Raw genomic sequence first — 11,671 nt, forward strand, 5'->3', positions numbered from 1 at the left:
ACATCTCAAAGGATATTTACTATACTTTTCAAATGTTGCTTTCCATTCTGAAAAAGTATAACAAGTACAACAGCTGTCAACAGTTTGTTATGTCCTCTTCAACAGGCCTACTATTTCCACAAAAAAACTAAATATGATCAGATGCTATTGACCTTTAAATTGTGTCATCTTAAGTCAAAGCATGTTGTGTTGAACGCTATTTTTAATTAAGAAATGTACACATCAATGAAATCTCTTGTAAATGTTTTTAAATATTACATTTAAAGCAACCTAATTTCTCATTTGTCCAATTTGCTTTTCAAGTAAAATTTGACTCGTGCCGTCATCTCGTGCAGACAGAGTTGGATGAGGAGGAGGACTTGCCCCTTTTTCCCTCTGTAACTCACGTGTGTTGCACACACTGCATTAACATGAAGAGTGGCCTTGTCAGGCACAGTCAGTGTAAGGCTAATCAACATCACATTTGACCTTGTTTGTGTAATCAAAAGATCTCTTAAAAAATCAAAGTTTAAAATCTTTTGGAAGTTTGCAATATGCTGTTCTTTTATTATAACTTTTTTTATTTGCAACTTTATTAGTTTACAAACTAAATGTATTTGACATTTTTGAGATGGCTAGGGTCATAAATAAGGATTTACTGTATATACAAAACAAATCCTGAGGTTAATGTAGCACTAGATGTCCTAGTTGTATGTTTCCCTGCTGTGCTGACATACTGCAAACATAACAACTGTGATTAGGTCACCCAGCAGAACCCGGCCACAGTAATCCCATGACACATCTGTGTGCTCTGTGTGATATTGTACACAAATACATACTACATGCATGCGTATAATATGTATACATACATGCATGAATGCAAGCACACACACTCACACACACACACACACACACACACACACACACACACACACACACACACACACACACACACACACACACACACACACACACACACACACACACACACACACACACACACACACACACACACACACACAAACACACACACATGCACATGTGGAGTATCATGTACATTAATAATACAGGCAGATCAAACAGTGATCCACATGCATGCACAGTTTGCAGATTAAGGCTATCCCTTGCTGTAGGGGCTTAGTTGACATCTCTGTCTAAACTCTGCATTCTTCACCTCCCTCTATTCCCTTCATCTCCTTTACACCATGTCCAGCACCATAAAAAGCAATGACCAGCAGATGAAGCATGCTTCCTTTCCATGTCCAGTCAGCAGTCGCAAGAATATCATTTAGAACAGGGCCCTATAATCCTCTTATTTGCTCTTTTAAATCGATCCGGATTTGATTAGCTCATAGACAGTATGCACCCGCTCAGATTCACTGTGTGCATTGTTCAACTAAAAGTGCCAATTCATATTATTTACTATAATTGAATGGCTTCAAAGATGCCAATTGCTAATGTGTTCATTATATTTAATCCATGGTGATGCATATTTATTTTGGGACATTGCCTAATGCTGATATTACAGATTTATGACAGATTTCTATGGAGCCATTATAATTGATTTGAGTGCTCTTTTAAAATATTTGCAGCACAGTATTTTGGCTATGGGGTAAACTTTTTCTGTGCTATTTTAAGCTTTCTTAAAGCTGGCCCTTTTGCACATGAATAACCTTTTCCTACAGCTAAAGGGGAGGTAGACATGTTTGATAAGTGTGAAGTAAAGGATAGTGTGTGTGTGTGTGTGTGTGTGTGTGTGTGTGTGTGTGTGTGTGTGTGTGTGTGTGTGCGTATGAGTGTCTGTGTATGTGCGTGTGTGTGTGTGTACTTGTGTGTGTTTGTGTCTGTGTGTGTGTTCTGAACCATGATGTGTGCCTTGTTGCTTAGACTGATGGTTGATTTCATGAGAAATATTAAATGTGTATGATGGTAACTGTATAGCACAGTGATGTTTCAGCAGAGCGTGCACTCTTTGGGTGAGAGAACCAGTGTTGCAGTGAATTGCAGATTAGCAGGAATCATTTAGAAATGAGAGGTGAAAAACATGCTTCATCATGTCAGTTTGATCTAAAATGGCAGTTAATACTGGTGTTAGTGAGCATTATGACTGTTATGTAAGGATCTTATAGTTAAAGGGTTAGAGCTCAGGGCTGGGCCATATTACATGGAGGGTGGGTAAGGATGAGAGAGAAAGAGAGAGAGAGAGGGAGAGGAAAGAGAGAGAGAGAGAAAGAGAGAGAGAGAGAGAGAGAAAGAGAGAGAGAGGATGACAAGAAGGCATGGCTGAGAGAGCAACACAGAGAAAAATTGCATATTGAAGGAGAGACCAATAGAGGGAGAGAGAGGGGGGGGAGAGAGAGGGGGGAGAGAGAGGGGGGGGGGAGAGAGAGAGAGAGGTTGAGAGTCTCCAGTTGGTAAGACAATCAGAGACAGGCCAGTGATTTAGAGCTTGGTGCACAGCTGGTGTGACGGGTGAAGAGGCTGCAGGCTAGCATTGAGTGTATGGACAGTGACATTGTGCAATGGCTGGGGGATTTAATATACTGGATGGAAATCATCAACTCAATAACTTAAGTATCAAACAGGAAGCATCAGGGAGAAGACAAGTTGTTGAACTGCACACCGGAGGGGATCAACTGGATGGAAAGGATGTTGCTTTTACCTTTGGTACATCTGGAGATAACTAATGCCTGCACGGCTTTGGACGTCGTCTAGATTCACAAAGAAGTCAAAGAGGATTGTTTTTCCACATTCACGATTATTTCTGAGTAATGTAAAAACGTTTTTTGCACAAATAACCCCTTTCATCCTTTCAGCTTTTACTCCAGGAGGATACATATGGACATTTCACATCTTCAAAAGGCAGCAATCACCTGCTGCTTCATATTTGGTACTGAATGGATGGTTTACGGTGGGAAGAACAAGGGATTACTCAGTGAAGTGAATCTCCTCTCAATTTAGTTCTTAGTAGGATCTAAAGGAGATGCTGTACGTATTTTGCAAATGAAACTACTATGGAGACCAGACACAGGCAAAGCAAAGTTTACACTCCGGTTAACCCACTGCATCCTGCCAGGTTATCACTCCTGATGAGGTGTTTGAACCATGTGGTCCACTGAGAGCATGGAGCCAGAGAAAGCTCACACCCAGAGCAGCTTCATAAACAAGGTGGATGTGCCTGACCATGCTCACTACATCATCGCTATATTTGTCTTTGTCATCGGGATATTGGGCGTCACTGGCAACGCGCTGGTTATGTTTGCCTTTTACAGGTTGGTTTGAGTGTTTTTTCTTCAGATTTTCATTTTAAGTCATTGTGTGTGCCTGCTCTTTTCAGTGGAGCCTTTACCAATGTTCAACGTGGGTCTCTATTTGATTCAGAGCCCTGAGGGGGTTTATGGAGATTTACGGATGGAAAGTCATACATGGAGAGACAGACAGAATCACAGAGTGCGTGGATCTGTAGGCTGGGGGGTGTTGTTGGTTGCGTGTGGTCGCTGTTTGAAACACATGTATATTTACGAATAAGGAGCCAAAAGCCTCTCAATCAAAGTTGAGAAGTTTTTGCTCTCTTTAATTCACTGCAGGGGGAGGGTCAGTATTTGTCATATATTTTACTTTCCAGGGGATCAAAGGGGTTTCAAAAAGATCTGGTGATTACCACTCAAATAATCCATGTATCTCCATCCTGGCCAATGCATGGCAAAGACGTAGAATGAGGATCACTGGAGACAATCTGTCTTGTATCCTCATAAACAATGTAAAATGTATTGTATAGAAAACATATTTGTTTCCATTGAATGTTTTAAAACTTCCCCAGCCTTTTTGGTGCTTTACTGTGTTTTTACCCAAATGTTAAAAATAATCATTGTGCATTGTCTGCAAGTCCATTTAGAGTCACAAGCTCATTCTGATATGTGACTCTTAAATTGTAAACATTTTTGATAAGACAAAGAAGAATATGTATGTTATTAGTCGTGTCATTTGGACTGCCATCGACCTCTTATTCAGCTAGTGACATTAAGAGTTTCACAGAAACTGGGTCAGAGCTAAAAAGTGTGTGCGTGTGTGTGTGTGCACATGTGGTCAGTGTGTGTGTTCTCGGGATTGTCAGAATCTTTTATAGTTCAGTTGTCCATTACCGTAGATTTCTCCATTGTGTTGTGCTGATCATTTGTGTTTACTGAATCAAAAATGCACATGATGTTATTATTGGTTCCAATCCATTAACACACAAACACACACACATGCAGGGCCACCGCTTGCGAACAAGCAAGGCAGGCAACTGCTTGGGGCCCCGGACCAGAAGGGGGCCCCCAAAGAAGGTAGAGTAAGAAGGTCCACAGCAACGACAACATGAAACACTCTTTAATTAACTGTGCCTCAAGACTGCCCCATGCATAGCGTGCCGTAAAATGCTGCTTCTTATCTTAAGTTGCGTTGCCTTGCCCTGCTCCGGCGGGGGCTCCCAGTGAATGTCTTCCTAGGGCCCCCACAGACTCTAGAATCGGCACTGCACACATGCACGCACGCACGCACGCACACACACACACACAAACACAGAGGGAGATAATTGTCTTTCAAGTGTTATGTCACTCGATATGGTGATTTTCTAGGAAGTATATTCTCTGTATGTATATGCATGCGCAAACCCTTAGAACACATAGAGAGATCTGCAGTGACATGAAAACAGATTAATGGTGTGATACACATACAAATGTTCAAAAGCAGACCCAAAGATGTCACGTATTCACAGGGTGACCTTGCATACACAACCCGATTGTTTGCTGTTTGATGAGAGAGAAGCCACTTTTGAGTCAGTGGACCCAGAAACCGAGTTAAATCAATAAAACGTCAGTGGAGGTAGACAGCAACTGCCTAATCAAGTTGCTGTCTAATGCAGGTTCTCACAGAGTTGACCAGTTCAGCAAAGATAATTGGTTATAATAATATATAAGAACAATAGAATATGTTAAAAGTAAGAATAAACAAAGGTAGTGAAATTGTGTTAAAGGCAATGCTGTATACATATTTTTTCTATTTTCCTTTTCAAATGTCCCGATGGAAATTAAATTGTTTTCTTGCAAAAAAATATTTTTGTGTGTGATAGTTTATATTTCAAAGAACGACAGCAGAATGTCTCATAGGTTGTGAAGTATTATAGAATGACAAAGAGTTATAATTGTAGTCCAGTCCTAAACCAGTAAGTCATTAATAGCCAAGTAAACAAGTAAAATAGCTTTGAAACCATTCCTAAAAAAACATTTGTTCTAAATGAATTGAAGAGTTATAAATTAATTGTTTTAGAAAACCTGTGAAAAGAGCATCACAGTGGTCCAACCTACTTGTAATACAATACAAATTCGATAACACAGGAACATATTCTTTGGATATGAACAGCTGTTCCTTCTTGATGTGGGATTTAAAATGTAAGTCTGAGTGAAGGCTAAAGCCCAGCTTGTAAAATAACATGTAACATATTTATGATACTAACAGTTGTGTTTTTAAAGTCTTGTTTTGACAGTAATTTATTCATATCACGTTTGTGTGTGTGTTTGTGTGTGTAGTAACAAGAAGCTTCGTAACCTGCCAAACTACTTTATCATGAACCAGGCCATCAGTGACTTCCTCATGGCTTTCACACAGTCCCCGTTCTTCTTTATCAACTGTCTCTACAAGGAATGGGTGTTTGGAGAGATGGGTAATGCTCTTTTTCTAACATCTTCAGACTACTGTGCACTTGTTGTTGTTTAGTAATTCACATGTCTGTATGTGTTTCTTCTCTGCAGGCTGTAAAATGTATGCCTTCTGTGGAGCCCTGTTTGGCATTACTTCCATGATAAACCTACTGGCCATCTCAATTGACCGCTACCTGGTGATCACTAAGCCTCTGCAGGCCATTAACCTCAGTTCCAAACGAAGAACCACGGTGGCCATCATCATGGTCTGGCTGTACTCTTTGGCTTGGAGTCTGGCTCCTCTTGTTGGATGGAGTAAGTTGAGCTACCTCAATGTCTATTTCTATCAAGTTCTTGTACTTGCTCTGTGATAATCTGAGAGAAACCGGCAAATCACTTGCACTGAAGAAAAACTGACATAGGGTTTGCTGTGATCTTAATCTACACTTTCACAGACATCAAAACAAGTACAAGTCTCATGTGAAAGAAAACTCAGAACTGCTGATGTTTTATGTGATATCTTAAATGAAATGATGATGTTCTTTATCCCTTTTAGGCTCATATATCCCTGAGGGCCTGATGACATCTTGCACATGGGATTATGTTACATACACAATGGCCAATAGGAGCTACACGATGATGTTGTGCTGTTTTGTTTTCTTTATTCCACTGGGAATCATCCTTTACTGTTATATCTTCATGTTTCTGGCTGTACGGCAGACTGGCAGGTACTGTAACTCTTATATCAGCAGGAGTGTTGTGTTTTTTTGAGTTTATGTAGGTGGAGATACATGCAATATAAATTATTTTGATAACACTCCAAAATGAAAAAATACCACACTTAAATAATTTCAACTGTTTTTATCAGTACCATATGTCAAAAGGAATGTGTGTTTAAAAAGCTGGTGTACAATGGCACGTTAGGTAAATACTGTAGTAGTTAGCTTGATAGGGCTATACAACACAGGAAAGGCAGATTATCTGTGTAAAACAAAATATGTAAGGTTAAGGTGCATAATTCATGTGCACATATATATATATATATATCTTTATAAACCCCCAACTACTTTGACCAGAAGTGAATTCTTATATGAATGCTTCTTTTGGTTTATCTTTCAGCTTTAATAACTTATTTTTGGGCAGAGATTGGTCTTGTTAAAGATCATATCCTAATTGTTCAGCAGGACATGTATTACCTGAATCTTGTTTTATGGTCTCACTTGCTCTAACTGTACCACCCTACTCCACCCACAGGGAGGTAGAGCGTCTGGGGACCCAGGTGAGGAAGTCCACCCTGATCAAGCAGAGGTCCATCAGGAGCGAATGGAAGCTGGCAAAGATTGCCTTTGTCGTCATTGTGGTTTATGTCCTCTCCTGGTCACCGTACGCCTGTGTCACAATGATTTCCTGGGCAGGGTAATACTTCTTTCATACATGATTAGTTTTGTGCTTGTACATTTTGGGATAATATTTTTGAAACAAAAACCTGCTGTGGAGTTACAAAGGCAGCACATGTAGTTGGATATACAGCCTACATGATTTAGCTTCAAGTTTCTGCAGGGCTAAATGAAGGATGTGCTGGTTTTCCAGGACATCATTGGAAGTTTAAATGGATTTCCAAATTTCCACTAGGGTCAAAATGTGCCTAAATCTTTAATGAATGAACTACTGTGTATATTTAAAGACACTTGTACATTGAGCATTGGTCTCTTTGATCATAGATTCAATGCATACATTTATTTTCAATTTCTTTCATGTAAAAGTTGCATACTTAACTGTAACATTCATATAAGTAGACATTTTGTATCTAATCATATTTCCATCTGCCTTCGCTTTATAAAATGCTTGTGGACACATATTTTTATTCTAACCATTTTCAAAAATAAAAAAACATTCAGCAGACATGGCAGTCATGCTACACTTAGGAGTGTAGATAGTGTGTTGGCCATTTGGATATAAATCTCCCCAAAATGGCATTGATGTTGTTACGGTGTGTGAAGCAGGTAGGACCCAAATGCAGATTAACGTGAATTCCTTTATTTCAAGGCTATACTAACAAAGACAGAACAGAACACTCACCGAGGACAAGCCAAATCACAAGACGAACCGACAAAGACAGACAGAAAAACCAGAACTTTAATACACACAAGACTAATCACAGAAACAAGACACAGGTGAGGAGGGAGGAGAAAACACAGGGACACCAGGTGAACACAATCGGGTAAATTAGACACACCAGGGAAACTAACGACCGGGAACCACAGACAGATTTAAACAAGACACAACGCAGACAGAAACAAGACAGGAAGTGAAGACCTTTCAACATAAAACATGAAACAAGACGAGACAAAATACAATACAGGCACAGATGTATCATTATATAATGTTGTGCCCTGGATCAGTGACATACAACAGAAGGCGAAGCTGCTCATACATTCTCAGCTTATCACAGAATTCACTAAACCCCATGTCCCTCCTGTGACACACAGTAGGATGAGGTGTACAGTAGTTATGTAACTTAGAAATCGCATACTTTTATTTATTTCATTCACATTTTGCTCTATCACTGGGGAAAGGTGGCGTTACACACAAACAAACACACACCCACCCACACACACACACACACACACACAATGAGACAGACTACACACCCCCTTTGTGGCAGCTGGCACATTTAGGCTAATCCCTGGTCCAGTACAACTCTTCATCAAGTTGCAACAAATAAAAAAATAAAGTTTTACTGCTGTTGTCACGCTAGAAAAGCCAAAGAACTAGGCTACAAGATTATTTTTTTTTCAAACTACTGTTGTTCTGTCTCTTTCAGTCATTCGAAAATCCTGTCGCCATACTCCAAGGCCGTCCCTGCAATCATAGCAAAAGCCTCCACCATCTACAATCCATTCATCTATGCTATTATACACAACAAATACAGGTAAATATATACTTTTTTAACCTAAACTGCCTCTGAACATGTATGATGTCATACATTGGGACTCATAGTTCATCACATTAAACTTAAAGCTTTTTCTGTTGCTTTGTACTTTAAAAGGATGACTCTGGCAGAAAAGATTCCCTGTCTGAGGTTTCTGTCCCCCACTCCTCGAAAGGAATGCATGTCCTCCTCCATCAGCGAGTCCTCTCTCAGGGACTCCATCATTAGCAGACAGTCCACAGCCTCAAGGACTCACTTCTTCACAGCTTCCCATGACATGGTAATCCTTTTTTAACCAACATTTTGTTGTTACATAACATGGCTTGTATGGGCTATCACTGATCAGAAGGAACCATTACAATTCAGTTTTGTTAAGTCTCCTTTATTCTTGGTGACTTTTACAGTCTTTTAACACTAATCTGTGAAGAAACATACATGTAATCTTAAGGCTTTAAATTGATACATTAAAGATTTAGGTATTTTTTTGTATTCATTCCTGTGCCTTTTTATTCAATTTGGTCAAAATTGTCAAATTGAATGTTATAATTTGTATCATGTTCCTACTTTATGAATGCACACCTGAAAGTTAAATAAAAAGTTGATATTCATATTTTCTTCCACCAGGACTGTTACGTGACAGCATCTTTTGTCATGCATCGTTCACTTTGCAGGCCAATGCTTGAAATGTAATTCAATTCAAGATAAAACACTGGGATTAAGATCATTTTGGCCGCAAAATCATAGAAACCTTGTTTATGATTATGTTGCTTCAGTTTCTTTTCAAATGTATAGTGTTTCTAGAATCCATTGTTGAGGTCTACTAGAATATATTTACATTGTTCAATGTTCCAAAATCAAATCGGATTGGTCCATTTGGACCTGGGTATCGTTACGTCACTATACTCAGGAAGAAAAAAATGGAAAAATAAAATCTCCAACGAGGCGTTTTGGGGCAGCATCGACAGGTATTTTCTGTGTTAGAGTTTTACTCGCTACAGGGTGTACTTTGAGGGTTTGTGACTTTGCAGACCGTTTACATGCATAAAAAGCTACATAACACACAAGGGGACAGGTAATAACCGGAAAAGCATGACATGGGACCTTTAAATCACATGCTGATTTGAATTGATTTAATCTTGATTTAATAAATTGTTGTCCAATTCAGCTCACATTAGTTCTGTTTTGTCCTGCAGGTATTAAGGGATGTTGAGATGGAGCCGTTGGGAAGGAAGTCCGGTGCTTCCCTCAGAAGCATGCCATCGTACAGACAGCCTTCCAGAAACAGGACTTATAAGAAACAGTTACAGCGAAATACAGCCAAAACCCAAGCAGCAGAGAAGGTGAGAAAACACAGCAAAAAAATAGTAACTTTATCTTAAACGTATTTTATCTCATTGAGGAAACTTGTATTTTTTTCTCATTGTCAGCACCCATCTACCATGAATGAAACATACTGTGACCATGAGCTGGTTTGCAGTTCTCTCACCATCGCCACCCTCCCCCCTACTGGTCCTCACCAGGAAACGCAGTCAGAGTTTATCTGATGAGATTTCAGACTCAAGCGAGAATAAAGGCAGCATCAGGGATCACCACAAGAGCGACTCCTTCGATTCTCATTTTGGAAAAATACCAACCAATGATCCTAGATCGCCTCAGGGTGTCCCTCGCATAATTGTCATCAGTCCAACATCTGAAAGCAGTCTTATCAACCATGACAGTGTCTGCTTAGAAGACAGTATTGAGGCGATGGAGAACAATGTTTTTGTTAGCTTAAACTTCTCATCAGAAGTCTTTGAGGCAGTGGAGCTGCTGCCTTGATCAGCTGGACTTTGCTGGACTGTGTAATGTTTTTCCTCTGAAGTTATATTATTTATTGTGATTCTTCACCACAGACATATTCTTCTTCTACTTTTTTGTTTGTTTGGAGTAATAAGGGTTGGATCTCAAAATGAAACAATATGACCCGGCTCTGGTATGCAATGTGCTGTGTTTTCAGACGTTGGCAGAGGCTGGGGCACCCCAAGGGACAGCATGGGTAGAAGCATGTTTTCATTAGATCCCACAAAAAGGATTTGAATATATATTTTCAGGAGTTCAGGGCCAATCACAAACTGTCTCTTAGTTCAGCTATGTGACCACTTCATGGATTATATGCTTGAGACTGAAGGGAAAATTGCATTTCAAATTAGATCATTTTATTCAACTGATATTTCCACGTGGGAATAGGAGAAAACAAAAATCTAGTTGCTGTTTATTTTCCGTTCAAATATCACACAAACACTGCAACAGCATAACAACTTAGGAAGGAGACTAGCACAATGACTTTAGGTTTTAAAGATGTAAAATAGTAAAAAGGGTTTGTATATTCAATTATTGTCTTGTGATAGTAGTTGCTTTAGGGAATGTGCACCTCTCAGACTTTGTATTAGTTGCAAGACAGTGGTAAAATGAAAATGTGAGGCTCTTACGTAATGCTGGTAAAAAAAAAACGACAGAGCAGAGGCAGGGTCAGATTCAAAAGCGTCTCATACAAAAAAAAGTTACAATTGGCAGTGACTTTAACATGTCTTGCTCAATGTGTGGACACTGTGCTTTATAACAAATGCTCCAATGTATTATTCCTATTCATAAAAATATGACTGTTGTGTTGCTTATGAATGCTACAGTGTTGTTTCCAGTGATCTGAGTCAGTGTTATTCCAAGTCACTGACACAAGTAACACGGTTTATACACAGCACAAAAGTTCAATAATGTTTACAGAATTATTATTATTATTAATATCCATCCTTTAAAGAAACAAAACACAATCGCTCCAGTCAATTAATAGTCTTATCGACTCATTACTAATATTAAAGGAAAAATAAGCAATTTTTTCACACACTTATGAAACATCTTTGTTGTAATATCTGTATCATCTGCGTTTTAACATTTGATACTTGTGCATCTGTTGCTTTTGAACTCATTAGTTCAGTTCATTTGCACTATTATTCAAATACATACAATAGGGAAAAAATAAAGTTATTTCAGTGCCAGAGAGGAAGCAATCCTGAAAGGCTCCTCCTTTATTCAGATACATACATCT

The 11,671-nt window shown here is 39.1% G+C and overlaps 1 protein-coding gene across 1 annotated transcript; it reads left to right on the forward strand.

The window, feature by feature from the left end:
* Window positions 1–3,084: 3,084 nt before the first annotated feature.
* On the forward strand, window positions 3,085–10,407 carry LOC117558604 (melanopsin-A-like). Its single transcript, XM_034234864.1, is given in 10 exon segments — window positions 3,085–3,251; window positions 5,547–5,680; window positions 5,769–5,972; window positions 6,214–6,385; window positions 6,912–7,073; window positions 8,482–8,589; window positions 8,707–8,869; window positions 9,783–9,929; window positions 10,017–10,088; window positions 10,090–10,407. Coding segments are annotated over 10 exon segments (1,647 nt in total).
* Window positions 10,408–11,671: the final 1,264 nt, after the last annotated feature.

Source organism: Gymnodraco acuticeps, unplaced genomic scaffold (assembly GCF_902827175.1).
Source record: "Gymnodraco acuticeps unplaced genomic scaffold, fGymAcu1.1, whole genome shotgun sequence".
Lineage (NCBI taxonomy): Eukaryota > Metazoa > Chordata > Actinopteri > Perciformes > Bathydraconidae > Gymnodraco > Gymnodraco acuticeps.